Genomic DNA, 19329 nt, shown 5'->3' with positions numbered 1-19329 from the left:
TTATTGTATTTGTATTTGTTTGTTTTGTTTAATGTTATAAAAATAAATATATATATATATTAAAAAAAACAAAGAAGCCTCGCCTACCACGTTTGCTTTTCCTTTGGCCCCGCCCCCCGCTGCGGCTGTCACTCGAGGAAAGGAGAGAGGCTCTTCCTCTTCCGGTAGTGACGCGCATGCGCCGTATCTGACAGTCGCGAACGGAACGGGCTGAGGAGTAAACAAGGCTCCGGAGTCTGCCTGGGTCGCCGCCGCCAACTGTAACGGCTGCCGCGCAACTCGCCCCCCTCCCGGGAGAAGATGGGGGCGGTTCTGGGCCTCTGCTCCATGGCCAGCTGGGTAACGGACGCCGCCGTCCTCTTCCCGAAGGGGGGAGGGTCGGGGGAGGGGGGGGCGCTAACGGCCGCTAACGGCCGCTGTACATGGGGGGGCGCGCGCAGGCGCGTTGAGGGGCTGGGTGGCTGCAGCCGCTCCAGACGCGCAGCGTCACGCCTTTATGCATTTGTGCATGCAAATGCAGGATGATGGCAATACAGCCTTAATGTGTAACCCACTGGTACCTGCAAGGGATCATTAGCAGATTCTATGCAGAATTTATATTTCGTTTCTGTAAAGCTGTTCCTCTTCCCCGCTCTTGATTATTGATTTAAGTGCCCACCTTGTCTGTTAACCACATCTTTCCAAACAGCTAGCGTAATAATAAGAAAAGGGCCAGAGTCCAGGAGCACCTTAAAGACTAACAAAAATATTTTCTGGCAGGGTATATTGTTGAATCTATGCTATATGGTAATTTATGGACCTAATAGAAAAGATAAAGATAATTCACAGTGGGTCGCCGTGTTAGTCTGTCTGCAGTAGTAGAAAGGGGCAAGAGTCCAGGAGCACCTTAAAGACTAACAAAAATATTTTCTGGCAGGGTATATTGTTGAATCTATGCTATATGGTAATTTATGGACCTAATAGAAAAGATAAAGATAATTCACTGTGGGTCGCCGTGTTAGTCTGTCTGCAGTAGTAGAAAGGGGCAAGAGTCCAGGAGCACCTTAAAGACTAACAACGATATTTTCTGGCAGGGTGTGAGCTTTCGTGAGCCACAGCTCGCTTCTTCAGATACAGCTAGAATGGGAATCCGTCTGTCTTTAATCCACAGTGGGTCGCCGTGTTAGTCTGTCTGCAGTAGTGAGATAAGGGCCAGAGTCCAGGAGCACCTTAAAGACTAACAAGGATATTTTCTGACATGGTGTGATGCTTGTCTGAATTCACTCTCCTCTACTTAAAGACAGATGGATTCACATTCTAGCTGTATCTGAAGAAGTGAGCTGTGGCTCTCGAAAGCTCCTACCCTGCCAGAAAATATTTTTGTTAGTCTTTAAGGTGCTCCTGGACTCTTGCCCTTTTCTACTACTGCAGACAGACTAACACGGCGACCCACTGCTTAATAATAAGAGTTAGAGTCAACCCCTTCCGCCCGTCCTTAACAATGAGAGTTAATAGATGGATGAAACTGCCACTTTTTATTTCATTTTTTGTCTCCCGACCACATCAGTCGCTTATCAAAGGGGTCAAGGTTGAGTTTTTCTTAGATTTGCCAGGTACTAAATTGATATGCAACTCTTATCTGGTGAGGTTAGTATGGCCTCTTATTTTTAACGCATTCCAAGATGTCTGGCAAAAACTGGTAACCTTTCCTGCTGCAGTACATATAGAGATATTATACATTTATGCATGCAAATGCAGGATGATGGAAATACAGTCTTAATGTGTAACCCACTGGTACCTGCAAGGGATAATTAGCAGATTCTATGCAGAATTATTCCAGCCTTCCCATTGATTTCCATTCACTTAGACTGTAGAAATTATGTATAGGATTGTACTGTCAGTGTAGTCTTTAACTCCTTTTTTGACTAGCCTTGCATTTAAAGTAGCATTGCCCAGGTGTGCCTCAGTCAAATGAATGTCAGGAAAATGTTGAGTTTAGGAAGAAAAAACCAGTTAAGTCACATCTGATCAATAGTGGGAAATCAGCTGAGTGAATTTGCTTCTTGTTTGCATCAGCGTATATTAAAAGGTTCTTTTATTTATTCTTGGGCAAATTGCTACTGCAGAATAATAAATGTATAATGAGTAGGATTGCACTGGGAAATTAATAAAGCATTGCTTAATTTTGCTGACTTTAGCATTGGCCCTGCTGTGGCTGCTCAAGTTGGTATTGATAGTTTATCTTGGGCCTGGAAAACGTAACAAATATTTCTACTCAAAATATGCATATTGTGCTGTATTGTGACTGCTGCATCTAGAATAACCCACAAAGTGTTGAGCAATGTACATATAAAATGTTGTGCAGATGCAACTGACATTGGCCCTTGTATTGGTCAGAATATAATAAGTGAATAATAGCACATAAAGAAGACAGGTTTCAGTTACTTTTCTGCAGGGAAAGAATTTTTGTACATTGTCAATCATTCAAAGATGTGAGTACGCTGCTTTCTGAAGCCATGTTACCCATTCATGGACTTCAGGAATCTACCACTTCATTCCCATCTCATTTGTCTGCGCACGTAGGCCGTACAATAAGTTTAAGACATTAATACTTACTGGCTCGGTTCAGACAACAGAATCAACAGGAGCTTGTTTGTGACGGACATAAAACTAGTTAATTGGTGTGCTCATGTTCCCCTCCCTCCAAGTAGTGTGGTATGCCAAGATTGAAGATGGCTGTTTTCAGCTAAGTTCAGTATGTTGTGATGCAGATGCTTTAACAAATTGAGTTTCTTTCCCTCCCCCTTGATTACTGGTATTCTTAACCAACTGAATCACAGTTACTGGCAAAGAAACAAACCTCAGAGTATTAAGGTACCCCAACCAAATTGACGTTAGTGGGAAATATCCACCTTCAATGTGCCAGGGGGAGGGAAGGAGGAAGGGATCACAGGAGCTCCACAGTTAACTAGATTTGTGCCTGTCAAAAACAAACTCCATTTGCTTTATGATGTCTGAATGCAGCCAGTAACAGACTGACTTTCTAAAGTTCTTGTTTGTAATAGCAACTGAAAGAACACTATTTTTTAAATGTTTCTGTGTTCTAGCTGATATAAACACTGAATGAAAATACCTAATGGGGCTGTCTTGTTAGATGTAATTGGGTTTCCAGTTGTGTCTCTTGCTGGTACTATGAGAAGCTCAGGCTTCCTGTAATCCTTTGGTACTAGCTGCAGTCAGTAAAACCTTAACTGGCTTAGGCTGTACACAGCTTAGAGACCTCTTGTTCCCAGTGCTGTAACTCGAATAATATTGTTAAAAGGGCTGCTATTCTCAGCCAGCGATTGCTATATTTGAATGGCCAGAGAATATATACAGGCATGCTTTGAGATGGGGATGGTAGTCTCCTATCACACCAGACTCAGTGTTTTCCCGAAACAGACTTCATTCTTGTTGTCTGGAGGTTATTTTAATTATTTTACATATTTTTTCTCTCATCATAAATATCTTCCATTAATATTTGAAATAGGATTAGTTACAGATAAAAACAAAGTGTTTTAATAGTAAAAGTTAAATGTGTGCTTAGCCCTGCCTTCTGGAATCTAAAGTTGAGACTTGCTTTGATTGAAGTTGGGTTTAAATAAGATAAAATATTATTAAGGTTGAAGTACAAGGTTTCCGTTTTATTTTACTGTCCTTCATGGTACACTCTCTGGCTTTGGAGCTATTAATGCATTTTCTGTGTTTAATAGAAATATTTTTGAAGACAGGTGTTAAATACCGTATATACTCGTGTATAAGCCGAGTTTTTCAGCCCCCCCAAAAGGCTGAAAAATCCCAACTCGGCTTATACACGGGTCAATATGGTAATTGGGCGATTTCTCCTTCGGAGCCGCCTGAATCGCGCTCCCGCTGGCCAGCTGATTCCCCCCCCCAGCACGCTCCCACCGGCCAGCTGATTCCCACCCCCACCCCCACAGCGCGCTCCCGCCGGCCAGCTGATTTGGCCGCCATTTTAGAGCGCAGCATTACCGGTAAAGGGAATTTCTTATTGACCTTCTGCTTATACGCGGGTCAATAAGAAATTCCCTTTTCTGGCCTCAAATTTGGGGGGTCGGCTTATACCCGAGTATATACGGTAATAAACCTGTGTCAGATTGGAAGTCACAAAGTGAATGGGTTGCCATGTGGTGTTTGCTGGTGGTTTATGTCTCCTTGAGCCCAACGTGCTGTGGGAAAATGACTAATCACTTTTTATAAACAGTCTCTTGGCTGTCTTCATTTTAGATGGCACAATCAAAGTAAGTTAAGATGCAATGTTTATGGGGGTCTGCTGTGCAATATCATGTATTTACCTTTTCAGAAGATATCTTCAATGTTTCAGTACAAGTATACCAAATCAGGACCGTTGTAAGCTCAGAAGTGCATAAATTTCAATATGGCCTACATCCTTTGAAATAAAGGCCAGGCAGACCAAAACAGTATGGTTTGTTCTATTGCAAATAATATGGGGACATGATCCTCAAATGCTGAAAAACCAACAGCACCATCTTAAGCTGTCATGCCCTTCCAAGGCTCAGAAGAGTGTAACGGCTTAAGGTGGCACTGTAAAGGCAGTAGTTAAGCACATATTCTAACCATGTGCTATTATCACAGTCACAATTATTGCATCATTCCCAAACTGGTTCTCAGAGTTCTTTTTAATGTCTTTCCATCAGATACCGTGTTTGTGTGGCAGTGCACCCTGTCTGCTGTGCCGATGCTGCCCCAGTGGTAATAATTCCACTATAACGAGGGTGATATATGCACTCTTCTTGCTGCTTGGAGTGAGTGTAGCATGTGTGATGCTAATACCAGGAATGGAAGAACAGCTGAAGAAGGTCAGTTTACTCTTATGAGAGCTGATGACACAAACACAGCAGTTCAGATTTCCTTGGACTCTTCTGTCTTTTCCAGAAAACGGTTTGTTGCTCTGTAGCTTCCTATGTAGCAGCAACTCCTCCATAAAAGAAAACTCAAGAATATTGTTTGTATTTTGAATATGTAGGTTGAGAGAGCTAAGTGTGGACTAGATTTCTCATTCTGTATTCTGATGAAGTTTTTTAAATAACTACTATAATGGCTGCCACTGACTGTCTGCTTCCAGCACCAAGTTTGTCAAACCAGGAATAATGGACAATGGGTTGAATCCAACCAGTTTTTTCCACTGATGAGAGCCCATTTTGACCACAAAAGGCTATGCTGGGGATTATTGGATTTGTGTAGACAAAAGCTGTGTATGACAAAAGTTGTAATAAGACAGTTGAGTGAGACTGAATCTAACTCATTATTTATTTAGATATTTCTGTCCAGCTGTTCTCCCCAATTCAGACCCAAAGAGGCTTACAATATTGTTCTCCCTTCCTCCATTTTATTCTCACAGCAACAACACTATGTGGTAGGTTAGGCTGAGAGAATAACTGGCCCACGGTCATCCTGTGAGTTTCCATGACAGAGTGGCGATTCAAGCCCAGGTCTCCCAGATTCCTGTCCATTGTGCCACAGTGGCTCTCAATGTAGTATATGTGTGGCTTTGTGGAATAGCTGGGGTCTACATTTTGTGTGGGTTTTTTTAATACTTAAAATTGAAGTATTAACTTTTGTGCGTACTTTTGGCTTAATGTAACATATGACTGCATCCCTAGTCTGCATTGTTTATGCAGCTGTTCAGGGTTTTTTTCTTAATAAACATTTACTGAAACAATAGCAATAACAAAATGTTCTGTTTATTTGTGAGCACATGTTGAATCTTTTTTTGGGGGGGGCTTTGGGTACAGATTCCAGGATTCTGTGATGAAGGCCACGTGAATTGTGATGTTCTAGTAGGGTACAAAGCAGTGTATCGAGTGTGCTTCGGTATGGCCATGTTCTTTCTCCTGTTCGCCTTATTGATGATCAAAGTAAAGAGCAGCAGTGATCCAAGGGCATCAGTGCATAATGGGTAAGAGAAAATAACTGATTGTACAGTATATTGCTATAGGCTCTTAAGCAAGTATGCCACAAGGGTTAACGGAGGGGACCTTGGAAGCTGTGGGGGGGGGGGTCACAAAACAAAGTGGAATGTTCTAGTAGGCTATGAGACTTTAAGAATTTACATAAACTTGATACAATACAGAACCAGTATAAGCGACAAACGTAAGCATCTTGCAGACTTATCTCAACGAGACTGAAAGTCTAAATTTACTTTAATTTTATGTTTATTTTACATTTTATCTCACCTTTCCTCCAAGGATCTCAAGGTGGTGTAAATGGTTGTCTGTTTTCTTTCTTTTATTTTATTTTCTGTTCTTTGAAGTAATGCCAGCAAATCAGAACAAAAACCTTCAGAGATTTTTATTTTATAAAATTCTCTTTAATAAGCAAGACAATAGAAAGTACAGGCATGTGAAAATTACACATTGTGTGTCCTAATGTGCTCATGTACCCTCATAGACCGTCTCCTTTCTCATACTGGGTGTAGAGATGTGAAGACCCAAGGGGGGAAAAGCCTAGAAAAATCATGGAAAAGGTTTTTTCCCCATTTTATTTAATCCTCCCCCCTTTTTTTCCAACAGAAAAATCGGAAATTTTGGGGAGTACTGAAAACTCCTATGAATTATTTTCTCTTTTTTAAATGAGTGAAATACTATTAGAGACAAGGTGGGCATAGTGTACACATATACAGCTCTTGAATCCAAGATGCATTTATGTACCTAGAAGGATACCTAATCTTCATGAGGGGAGCATGCAGGGCTCTTGTTGCTTTTCAGCTGTTGCATGCCTTCTGTTGTCCTTTTGACCTGATTTTTGGTTGATCATTTCATCTTTCCCTCAAATCACTGTGACACATATATCCACAGATTGGGTAGAAAGTAGCTTATTGTTCTACCTTGAAGGAGGGAGAAAAAAGATCAGAAGGAGGTGGGGCAGAAATTGCTCCAGAGCCTCAAACTAAAAGTTTCATTGAGAACTTAGCTGTCTCTAACCAGATAGCAAAAATTAAGGTACATGTGCTAAGATAGGATATTTCCAGTTTTGCTTGTACAGACTAAGGCATTTATAACTTTTGCTTTCCATAAATATGTCAAATATTGCAATTTTATATGCTATGTTATAAAAGATGCATTTTATGCTGTTAAAGCAGAAATATTAGTTTAGGTTTGATAGGATAATAAGTATTGCATGTAATGAAATGTTTCCCAAAATGTCTGGGTCCCCCCACCCCTAGTGGCTTCAACATTTTTGTAAATTTTACATCTCTCTGTGTAATTTCATCCTTTGGAAACAATTCTATTTTAGAGGTGGAGTACTGGATTAAATTAATTGTCCAAGGCAGTCAATTGTACCATAGTGGCACCACAAGATCTTTAAGGCCCAATTCTCAAATTCTTTCAGTAGATCATGTTTACAGCCCAGTAGACGGCAACTCAGAGGCTCTAACTGAAATACAGCCTGCAAGGCAGGCTCTGTCAACATTTACTTCTATTATCTTTGAATATTCATTGTTTTAGGGGTGTGGTTTTATTGGACTTTCTGCATGCTATATAAAGGACATTCCTTCAAATGCTATTACTTCAAGAAATACAAATGAGCGTATCTATATATATAGTTCCCATGTGTGCCCCCTATCTGCAGATAGCTAAATCCGTGCATCAAGGCCACACTTACCCCGACAGATGTTTCTGTAGACTTGGGGAATTCCCTGCAAAAGGTCTGCAAAAACAAATCTGACATAAAAAAAATTGGGCAATTAAATTCCTCCCCAAATAAAAAAGCGTTCTCTGCACTTGTGTGCTTACTTCAGATAGGGCAGCCAGGAGCCACGATGTGCCTGGCGGCATCAACTTAGCAACAGCTGGCGTGGTGAGATGGCAGGGGGAGGCCTCAGAGGGCCCACTGTAGCAGCTCTGGGTGAGCTGCCAAGAGCGGGGCTGTGGAGGGGGAGGCCGTTGGAGCAGCTTCAGGTGAGCTGCCGAGAGTGGGGCTGTGGAAAGAGAGAGAGAAGGAATGATGGGGTGGGGATCAGAAAGAGAGTGAAAGAAAGAGCGATGGGGTGGGGGCAGAAAGTGAAGGTGTGGTAGTAGATGGACAGAAAGTAAGAGGGGGTGGGGGAATGAACGAGAGAGACTGGGAGAAGTGGGGGAAGGGAGGAGTCAAAGGTGGGGGAATGGCATGGCTGCTCCCACAAGTTTCTTGCAGGACCCCGCTTGTATTTTATATTTGTGAAACAATAGGCATAAGTGCATTTTAAAATGCTTGTATGGCCCTGACTTTGATGGTTCTCTGTGTTGAATTTTTCAGGTTCTGGTTCTTTAAATTTGCCATAGCAGTTGCAATCACAGTTGGTGCATTTTTCATTCCAGAGGGACCCTTTACAACCGGTATGATTGCATCAAGTCATTTTAAATGTGACGTAATGGTTTTATATTTCAAACAGAAACAGTTTCCAGTTTCCATCTTCAGCTGTAACTGAAATGCTTTTTAGTTGTTTTTGCGTAAAGACTTGTCATGTGGAGGAAGCAAATAGGCCTCTAAGTAAATGCCTTAATTCTCCTTCCCAGCTGTAATCAAAGGCTCAGTTCAAGCAATTACATTCATCCCTTCTGCCTTTTGTTCTTGTATGTTTACATTGTATACTCCTTGGGGAAAACCCTAGTTTTTGTTCTTTTGCTTGTTAAGCTCTTTAAGGTGACACTTCGATGGCACTGTTATCTGTCAGTTAGTAATACAAATTTGGACTAAGGAAACATTTTGTTATGGCAAAGTTAACATGTCTCCCTCCCACCCCAACTCCCCAGTATGGTTTTATGTAGGCATGGCTGGCGCTTTCTGCTTCATTCTTATCCAGCTGGTTTTATTAATTGACTTTGCCCACTCCTGGAATGAATCGTGGGTTGAAAAAATGGAGGAAGGAAACTCAAGATGCTGGTATGCAGGTAGGCAACTATTTTATCTAGCACGTTGGTCAAATTTGATCAAAGGACATGTGAGTGCAGGGAACTATACTTCTGCTCTTTGAAGATAAGCCACGTAGGAAGTAGAGATACTGGCATTCTCAGACATGTTGAGCAGTTCTTTGGCAATGGAGGAATTAGTCCGGTTATACTTGGGCAAAGAATACGCCTTCCTTCCCCCCCAGTTCCTGCACCCCTTGTATTCTGGAAGATACATACTTCGTAACTCTTAATCTGTGGAAGATGAGAATGTATTCTACCCATGACCAGTAATGCTGGAGTCACATTCTTGCATACAGCTGCTCATTTCTGGTTTTCCCACACCAAGGAAAGCATCCAGTGATCTATCAGTGGAAAGCATTGATAGTCATGAATCTTCTCCAGGAGCCATTTCCAACCCTAGGAAAGTTGATTACCGGGTTTTTGGGACCCATGTGGATTAAGAGTCATGTGGGTCAGGAGGCTTCAGTGAGAGGGGGGAAGATTTTTTTCTTCTTTTTCCTTCTTCCCTGAGTGCAGCATTGCTGGCGGAAGAGAAGGGAGGGAGCTGTTCACCGTCTCCCCACTACAGCCTCCTGACTTGCATTGTTGTTACTCCAAGTGGGTCTCTAAGCAGAAATGGTTGCCGGAGAGAGGAAAAGAACCACACTCATTTCATGGTCCTTGTGAGGGTCCAACCCCAAAGAGGCAGCATGCCCTTAATCTGCAGATGGAATTGATTATTACTGGAGGGAGGCAATAGTTCAGAATTATATTGCTTTGATTAGGTGATTCTACTAAGGACTGTTATCAGCTAACAAGCCCTTGATTCAGAGAGGATCTTGGCTATTGAACTTAATGGACTGGTCATTTTTTTGTGATCTAATTATTCTCTACTCTAGGACTCCTTTCAAAATGACACACTAGTGTTTCAAACATACTCATCAACTGAATCTAGCTTTGTTTGCTTATCCACAGCTTTGCTATCTGCCACAGTCCTGAACTACCTTCTGTCCTTGGTGGCAATTGTCCTGTTTTATGTTTATTATACTCGCCCAGATGGCTGCTCTGAAAATAAGGCATTCATCAGTGTCAATATGTTGCTGTGTATTGGAGCATCTGTCATGTCAATTTTGCCTAAAATCCAGGTGTGACGTTTTCTCTCAGTATTTTCTTGAGAATTGGCTTAATTGAGAATAGACTATTTCGTGAAGTGTGTGGTTTATTATACTGTGTTCTCTCTACATGCAGGAATCACAACCAAGATCTGGGTTGTTGCAGTCATCTGTGATCACAGCTTATACAATGTATCTAACCTGGGCAGCAATGACCAATGAGCCAGGTAAGAGTTGGCTGTGTAATATTTATTTACCTCATTTCTACCCTGTACCTATCCACAGTGGAGACTCAAAGTGGCTTACAACATTTTATGAAGTCCTGTAATTATGTGCATAATGTGCAGGAACTGTTTTGACTGAAACCCTGAGCTTATTTTGCTCTGGCATGCCTCGGGGTGATATTTTTTGTGTTCATGGTCAAGATTAGTACAGCCAAAACTTACTCATATCTGGGAATTGACACAGGATTATGCAAATCATGGGTGGGTGTCAGTTAGAGGGAAGTGGCATTTGACTCACCCCTTACCATATTCATGTCATCTAATGGACTGCAGATAAATTATGGGAGTGGGGGGTACTTGATGTGTTTTAAATTTTAATTTGTAAGCTACCTTGAGCCACAAGGAAAGGTGGGATATGAATATTGTCGAAGGCTTTCACGGTCAGAGTTCATTGGTTCTTGTAGGTTATCCGGGCTGTGTGACCGTGGTCTTGGTATTTTCTTTCCTGACGTTTCGCCAGCAGCTGTGGCAGGCATCTTCAGAGGAGTAACACTGAAGGACAGTGTCTCTCAGTGTCAAAGTGTGTTGGAAGAGTAATATATATAGTCAGAAGGGGGTTGGGTTAAACTGAGTCCTTGTCCTGCAAAAGAATCAAAGGTAATGTGCTAATCATTGTCCTGTAAGTATCAAGGTAATGTGCTAATTAGGGTGTGGTATGTTAATGTGGAACCATTGTATCCTGAAGTGACCTGTTAACATGTGGAATCCAAAGCTTTTGCAGGACAATGACTCAGCTCAAACCCTTCCGACTAGTAACCCTTCCGACACAGTCTGCCTAGTAAACGTCGGAACGTGGTGACATCCTATGGATCAGTAATGACCTGGTGCTTGCACAGGGTGTTACGCCAAGCACAGGGGTCTCCTGTATTGGGGGAAATTAGCTGGAGACTAGATAGAGCTATGCAAGAGGCTGGCATGGAGACCTTTTAACCAATTCTGCCCTAGGTGAGCGATCCAGATGGAGAGCAACCCAATACCGAGGAGGCTTTTATTAATTGTAAGGGTTTTATTAAAAGTAATCAAATAGGGCTGGGGCAGCCTCCCTGCAGCTGCAGGAGGCCGCCCCAGGCGGCAGGAAGCGGCGGCGCGGCCGGCGGCAGTGGTAAGTTCCCCCCTCCCCCCGTATTGACCCGCGTATAAGCCGAGGCCGGCTTTTTCTGCCCTTTTTCTGTGCTGAAAAACCCGGCTTATACGCGAGTATATACGGTAGCTGCGGGCCTGTGAGGGTGCCATAACAAGGGGACTACCTTTACCTTTTTAAACAAAGCACTACACGAAATCAGTATTATTCCCATGAGAGGCAGCCTTTGGCTGGAAAGGCCTTGCATGTGGCTGTTCGTAGTTAGTCAGCCACCAAATGAGTAGCTCAAGAATTACAGCTTTAGGCTACGTAACAGGTAGCACCTCCTTTGTCTATTTTAAGGGATGTGAATAGTATTTACATGAAATGACCTTAATTATCAGCTTACATTTATTTGCGAGAACAGATTCATGCTCAGTGAGATAAAAGGTATTGACCAGAATAATCTGACTTTCACTTTTCTGTCTCTGCCAACACAGACAGACAATGCAATCCAAGCTTGCTGAGCATAATTGGCTATAATTCCACAAGCATTCCAAGCCAGGGCCAATTTGTCCATTGGTGGGATGCCCAAGGGATTGTGGGGCTTATTCTGTTCTTGCTCTGTGTGCTGTACTCAAGGTGAGAACTTTTGAATAAATATTTTTACTATTTCATTTGTTAGAAATGATTAAAAATGGGCATTCGGTAACAATGCCTTCTTTTCTGATTGCAGCATCCGGACATCCAATAACAGCCAGGTTAATAAACTGACACTGACTAGCGATGAATCGACACTGATAGAAGATGGACTTCCCAGGAGCGATGGCTCCCTTGATGAGGGAGATGATTTCCACCGTGCTGTCGATAACGAGAGAGACGGAGTTACCTACAGTTATTCATTCTTTCACTTCATGCTTTTTCTTGCTTCGCTTTACATCATGATGACTCTAACCAACTGGTATAGGTGTGTGAATCTTATGGGGAATTGTGGCACTTAAAAAAAATTCAAACTATACTGACAGATTCTCAGTGATGTTGGTACCAGTAGTGATAATCATTTGTAAATTTAAAAGTGGACCAAATGGTGGACTCCAGGTCTTGTCTTCCCCCTCTTCCACCCATTACAAATTCTTTGGCATAATTAAAATCTTCTTAATTTACTTAAAATTAGTCAAAATATAGTTTTTAAAAAATAAAATTTAGTTTAAAATAGAAAATAACATTCTTGACAGAAAAGAGGTTGCTTTATCAGAAACACTGACACCTCCCTTCTCTTTCAGTCCTGATCCTGCTTCTGAGGCAATGACCAGTAAGTGGCCATCTGTCTGGGTGAAGATGTCTTCCAGCTGGATTGGCATTGTCCTCTACGTGTGGACTCTGGTGGCTCCACTAGTTCTAACAAACCGTGACTTTGACTAAGCCAAGCATCTCATCTGAAGGAAGTTGTTTTCGTTGCTTACTTGAAGCTAACAGTATTCCTTACGAAGATGTAACTGTAAATATGTGTGTGTTGTGTACTATCAGTGCATTTTTTCCTGTCTTGTTCTGCATGGTTACCTTTGAATCATGTTAACCTGCCATTTCAGTGACTGTTCCCTAGCTGAGTTCACTGATGATTACTACTAGATTGACAGCCATGCTAAATGTGATGGTGGCTGTTCTGGGTATTTCTGGTATAGGAAAAGATGGGGAACTGTTGGCTTAGATCATCAACAGTAGGGCAGAGTTCTGCTTCCCTGCTGCCCCCTCTTGTGGGGAGCAAATTGAAAGTCTGTAGCAGGAGAGGGGAAACCCCAAAAATCTCCCCTTCTTCAGTCAGAAAAGCCATTCCATGGGAAGAGTCGCTGTGGTAATGGACCAGCACCCTTGGATCTCAGGCACTGTTCTGAAAGCAAGATCAGAAGCTCACTTGCCTGTGGCTTATCTCCTTGCAAACACCTGACTCGGTACTTTTCTTCCAGTTTGGCTTCAATACTCAGAGATGCTGGCTGAAAGAAAGAGGGGGCTGCAAGGATGTAAACTATGGGAGGGAGGGGAGACGGCTTGGCTCCCCTCACCTGTACACCCCTTTTACTTTGGTTCCTCATCCTGTCCTCGTAGATTAGGGCTGCTCTGGGTTTAATACACGCCATGGCCATTGTCACACCTAGTCTGGATCTTTCGACGAGAAATACTGTGCGTGGAAATTAGGAGGTTTTTTTTTCATGAAACTGTTTTAGCGCTTTGAAAAGATATTTCCGGTTTGTCAAAGTTCAGGGGTGTGGAAGGCATGGCCATTTAACATGGTTAAAAATATTCTTTGACTTTGCGACTGCAGTATAATCCTCCTCCTCTTGGAAACTGTAGGAGTAGAATCCACATATTGCAAGGGGGATTCCTTCCTTCAGTGTTCTGAAGCATATATTTTAAAGAAAGCAGTTCCTAGGGCAATGCAGAGTTGATCTCAGTCTGCAATGAAAGGCAGTATTTTGTAGCGCTGTTTTTTTTTTTTTACAAAGACTTTGCATCTACAAAATGTCAACTTATGCTTTGAAAAAATAACTCCATGAGAATTTGGCTGAACCCTACTACTCTTATGCTGAGTGACATAGGAATTTAAAAAATTAATAAATGAAAAGTATTTGTAATATGTGTAAATTGGCCAAGAATGAAGCCAAATATTTGCAGCTATAATTAAATGGGGAACCACAAAGTGTGTTGGAAAATTACAAGGAAGCTGGGGCTGCCTTTGACAATTCTCTTGGCCTTCTTTGATTTTCAGGGCAATTTCAGTGCATTTCACGTATTGGTTATTTGATCCTTCCTTTGTGTTGCTCCCACAATCTTGCAACCATGACGTGTGCACTGGAAAGGTGAAGATGTTAAGGCCATGCCAAAGAGCTGATGGCTGCTAGGCTTTGAGTCTACCAGTTACTTGGGAGTTCCTGGGTTGAGGTGTGACATTTGGAGCCGATTAGATGCCTCATCTTAGTTTACAGCTGACCTGTGAAAGTTGGAAGCCTGAGCTTCCTGAGTGAACTGACTGCATACTGGCAGGAGCCAAAGAATGTCCTGTCTGCTAACAAGCTGTTGCTGAAAGAAAAGAGGAAGCCATGGACTGTTTTTGATCTGGGAGGGCAAGAACAGTGATCCAGCTGCCAATTTAATGAAATTCTGGGTTTAAAAATGCTGACTGAAAAAGGCATTTTTACTGGGAGTATGCTGTTGGAGGGAAAGTTGAGCTGCCCAGGCCCTTGCATTCTGTTGATGGTGATGACTTCTGTACCTCAGTATAGGACTGGTATTAGAGGGATGGAGAGTTAAAAGTTTAAGGTTGTACAACAGCTTTTAATGACACACTCACATGAGGTTTCTGGATGTGAGAAACAGCTGCCACGTTCTGGGGTTTTTAAAGAAAATGAAGTGTGTTGCAGTGTAGTATTAGACATATTAAAAGTGCATGTTACAAGCTTGTTTATTTTTGCATCAGTTTGATAGAATGCATTTTTTAACTTAATCAGTGTTTGAACATGTGTAGCATAAGTGATAATTGCCAGAACTGAGGCCTCAAATAAGTTAGTGTTCCTCCAGTACTGTTAACCATAGTGGTATCCCGTACTTGCAATAAAACACACCAAGAAAGTATACTTCTAGTGTTATAATTTGATATTGGGAGGGGGGTGCTGACAAATTAACTAGATGCTTTTTATGCTATTCTTTCTAAACTGTGCTCCTTGAGGGGTGTTATGTAGCTTAATTTTCAAAGTTATGCTCCTTTCAGAAATATTTTACTAGATAAGCTGATGTGATTCATATTAATTTGCATTTAAAGCAATTGCATTCTATTGGTGTTCATAGCAAGGATGCTACTGCTTCTTCTGCTTGTCTATCATTGCTGGCAGCGGGCACAGGGATTTATATTTGGGAAATGTTGTGTCTGCGACTCCAGTAACTGCTATATCTGTTTGTATAGTTTAGTGTACTTGGGAAATTTAAATATCTTGCTTGTTGCTTTAACTGGAAATACAATGATAGCTTATTCCAGTTTAAGGTTGTCCAGTTGGAAGTGAACTGTTTTTCGGTTTCTGCAGCATTCCTTATACTGCTGTGCACTTATTGCTTATTAAATTTAATTAAATTTATTCAAAACACGTTGTGATGTAAACTGACACACTGATTAAGTTCAATATGAAAAATGCAATTTGAAGACAGATTTAATATTAAATGTGTAGATAAGACACTTTGAATGTGAATGTATGCTGTACCAATCAATAAATGTTCAGATAAGACATCTGTCTCCTCTGCTGCAGGATGAATCCAGTAAATGTTCAAAGATAGATGAGCAACCTCAAATAGGGCTGACGTCTAAGCTTCCCTCATCTAGAGTTGAAGGCAGGACTGAAGAGCTGCTGGTACTGGAATTGTACAGGTCTTTTTTTCATTAGGATGCCATGGCCTCTGCAGTACTTTATATAAACACTGGAGGAAAAGCTGAATTCAAATCCCAGGACATATTCTAAAGATGAGTAAATACTTCTACCCCACCTTTCAACGACTTGTTCCCAAGATGGCTTACACAGAACTGGGCCCAATATATCATTTAATATGCTTTCCTGAGTGACACCTAGTAGCTGAATATTTTGCTGTGCAGCTGCCCACTGTCACAGAAGAAGGATGCCCATTACTAGATATCATTTTAGAATTCTGTGAAGAGTGGTGGCTGTCAAATGGAAGGGCAGGCAAAATTCCTTAAGCATAACAGTACTGAGGCCACAGTGAGAAGTTTCCGTTTTCACTACCTTCCTATTAATGTACCTGAGACTGGCTGGATCCCATCAGTGGCCCACCTAGTCCAGCATCCTGTCTCACAGAGGCCAGTTATTCTGGAGGTTCAATAACAGGGCAGAGGCCAAGGCCTTCCTGATTGATACTACCTCCAGTACTGGTATTGAGGTTTACTGCCTCTGCGTGTAATAGTTCCGTTTACTCACCATGGCTGGGAGCCAGTGTTAGATATTTATGAATCTGCCTAATCCCCTTTTAAAGCTGCCTATGGCTATCAATTCGTCTTCTAGCATCACATTTTATCACTTTATACATTTTAATCACTTGTGTAAAGAAGTATTTTCTTTTATCCCTCCTGAATTAACTACCCATCACCTTCATTGGATACCTTCAAATTCTGTTTTGAGAGTAGAAAAATTCTTTGTCCCAATTTTTTACCCCATGCATAATTATATAAACCTCAATCATGTCTGCCCTGACCTGGATGGCCCAGGCTAGCCTGATCTCGTCAGATCTCAGAAGCTAAGCAGGGTCAGCCGTGGTTAGTATTTGGAGGGGAGACCAAGAAATACCAGGGTTGCTGTGCAGAGGAAGGCACTGGCAAACCACCTGTTAGTCTCTTGCCATGAAAACCCCAAAAGGGGTCACCATAAGTCGGCTGCGACTTGAAGGCACTTTACACACACACAATCATGTCTCCCCTAAGTTGTTTCTTTTCTAAACTGAAAAGTCCCTTTCCTCCATTTATTCCTACTTGCTGCTTCCTGTCATTAACCAATTTTTACTCCAAAAGAGGACCCGTCTTCTTATCCCATGACTGACAAGCTTTCTCAGGAGTCTTTGGTGAGATACCTCGTGAAAAATCCTTTTGAAAATCCAAGTATATAATGTCTGTTGGGTCACCATTATCTACATGCTTGTTTACTTTCTCAAAGAACTCCAAAAGATTGGTGAGGCAGGACTTCCCTTTGCAAAAGCCGAGCTGATTTTCCCTCAGTAGGTTTTGTTCTTCTATGCGCCTAATAATTGTTTTTGATTAGTTTCTATTAATTTCTCTGGGGCATACATTAGCCAGCCTGTAATTTCCTGGTTCCCTCTGGACTCTTTAAAAATTGGTGTAACATTTGTTCTGGTACAGTGGCTAATTTTACTGATAAGCTACATGTGTGAGTAGGTCAAGAATCTTACATTTCAATTCCTTAAGAGCTCTCAAGTGCATGCCATCGTGACCTGGAGACTTACTGGTTTTTTATAGTGTAGAATGTCATCTCTCATCACCTCACTCAGTTCTTCAGTCTCCCTTTCTAAAAACTGGTTGTGGCCTGGGTACGTGCCCCTCACTTTCCATAGTGAACACCGATGCATAAATTCATTTAGCTTCTCTGGTTGGTTTCTTGTTCTGGATATGTTTAAAGAAATGCTAATTGTTTGTCATGATGCCTTTAGCAATTCACTCAAATTCTTTCCCCATACCTACTTAACTTACACTTTTTGCCAGACCCTGTTCGCCTTTTTGCTTTTTAGATTTTCCCTCACTTGTTAACCATGCAGGCATTCTTTTAGACTTTCCTAACCTGTCCTACCTAGGCTTCAATTAATGTGATTTTAAATAGATTCCAAGCATCCTGTAGGAGTTTGTGACTTTCTTGTGTTTCCTGTTCAACTTCCTATTACCTATTCATCTCATTTTTGTGAAGTTCCCTCTTTGAAATCATATGTTACTATTTTGGACTTCAGGGGTAACTTTCTACTGGCATGAAGGCGGAACTTAATAGCAGTGTGGTCACTGTTCCAATAACATCTCACCTGCTCTTGAGCCCTGCTCCGAACCAAGTCCAAGATCACTACCCCTTTCGTTGGCTTTGTGACCAACTGTTCCAGTGTACAGTAGTTTATGATGTCTAGGAATCATTTCTACAGCATGATTTGAGCATGTTTACCCAGTTAATGTAAGTGTAGCTGACGTTACCAAGTATATATCTACCTTAGTCATCTCCTTTCTTTCCATCACAAGATCAGCCTCAAGGGTTTGATCTGGTGGGCAATTGTACACCCCCAAATTTAAGTACCACTTAGGGTCCACTGTCTCCACCCACACTTCTAGTGAGGAATTCATTCCCCTAATGTCTTATAATTTATTAGATTGTAAGGTCTCTGATGTACAATGCATGTCCTTCCTTATAGAGCTTATACCCAGGGATGACCATATCTTATTGATTTTCCCCATTCCACCATGTTTCTGAGACATTCATGCTATATCAGGTCATTTAGCACCACACACACCACCTCCTCCACCTTGGCTCAGAGGCATTGGCATACACATCTATATTTCCCCCCAGAAATTTTTGCTTCCTTCGGCCCATTCATCTCCACCCATGACCCTCCTTTCCCATCCTACTCTCATTCCCAAGTTCTATTGTGGTCCTACCAATGTTAAGATAACACTCAAGATGTTTACATCCTTTGGATGGAGTTGTCCTGAACCGGGGGAGTGGGGAGAAGGCATGGAGTATGTGTTTTCCAGAACAGTAAATTAATTACAGCAGAAGCTGTTTGATCAAAACTGTTTCAGTGTTCCTTTGGTTTATACAAGACTTGGAAAGGGGACTACAAATAATTCATGTTGTGTAACTTAAGCTAACAATGCTGGAGCAAAGTATCGGGGATTGTTCCATTTTCAGAAATTGTTGTATATAGCATTGCCCATTATTTTTGCCTGCCAAATATTTTCCTCTCCCATTCCAGATAAGCATAAATAGAAGAGTTAGATTTTTGAATTGAAATACAGTGTCATTTTGAGCACAGTTATTCAATATCACTGTGCCCCAATCTAGGTATTCTGAACAACCCATACAAATTCAAGTAGGCATGAGGCAGTTTAGAGTATCAAGTTCCTGTTATACTCAGACTATCTGCTAATACATGCCTAAGATCATGGAGAGGTGCTTAATTATCTACTGATTTTCTTCCAAAGACAAAGTCTGTTTCCATTGTAATGCAAGTACCATGCTCCAGCAGCCTTTTCCCCATCTTGCCTAAATCAAGCACAACACTAGGTTTTAAAATGTACAAATGTAGACCTACAGAAAAGAAATGACTTCCTTGGACTGAAATAGAGAAATGCTTGAAAAAGGTAGTGCTGGGTCAAAGCAAAGTGATCCATGAGATAAGGA

At 41.6% G+C, this 19329-nt stretch overlaps 1 protein-coding gene across 1 annotated transcript; it reads left to right on the top strand.

The window, feature by feature from the left end:
- The first annotated feature begins 300 nt into the window (after positions 1-300).
- Positions 301-13058, top strand: SERINC1 (serine incorporator 1). The gene is made up of 10 exons (XM_056856259.1): positions 301-339; positions 4698-4859; positions 5796-5959; positions 8299-8378; positions 8796-8933; positions 9909-10078; positions 10182-10272; positions 11890-12031; positions 12126-12356; positions 12673-13058. Exons 1-10 carry the CDS (start codon positions 301-303, stop codon positions 12809-12811), a joined length of 1356 nt encoding a protein of 451 aa, XP_056712237.1. The 3' UTR covers positions 12812-13058.
- Positions 13059-19329: the final 6271 nt, after the last annotated feature.

Source organism: Euleptes europaea, chromosome 10, assembly GCF_029931775.1.
Source record: "Euleptes europaea isolate rEulEur1 chromosome 10, rEulEur1.hap1, whole genome shotgun sequence".
NCBI classification, from domain to species: domain Eukaryota; kingdom Metazoa; phylum Chordata; class Lepidosauria; order Squamata; family Sphaerodactylidae; genus Euleptes; species Euleptes europaea.
This window is presented reverse-complemented; position numbering and strand designations above follow the sequence as displayed.

Excerpts from the sequence above, each read along its gene's own strand:
- SERINC1 (XM_056856259.1), top strand. The coding sequence starts at position 301 with ATGGGGGCGGTTCTGGGCCTCTGCTCCATGGCCAGCTGG. Across the intron at positions 5,960-8,298 it reads AGGGCATCAGTGCATAATGG|GTTCTGGTTCTTTAAATTTG; the intron begins GTAAGAGAAAAT and ends TGAATTTTTCAG. Across the intron at positions 10,079-10,181 it reads CAATTTTGCCTAAAATCCAG|GAATCACAACCAAGATCTGG; the intron begins GTGTGACGTTTT and ends CTCTACATGCAG.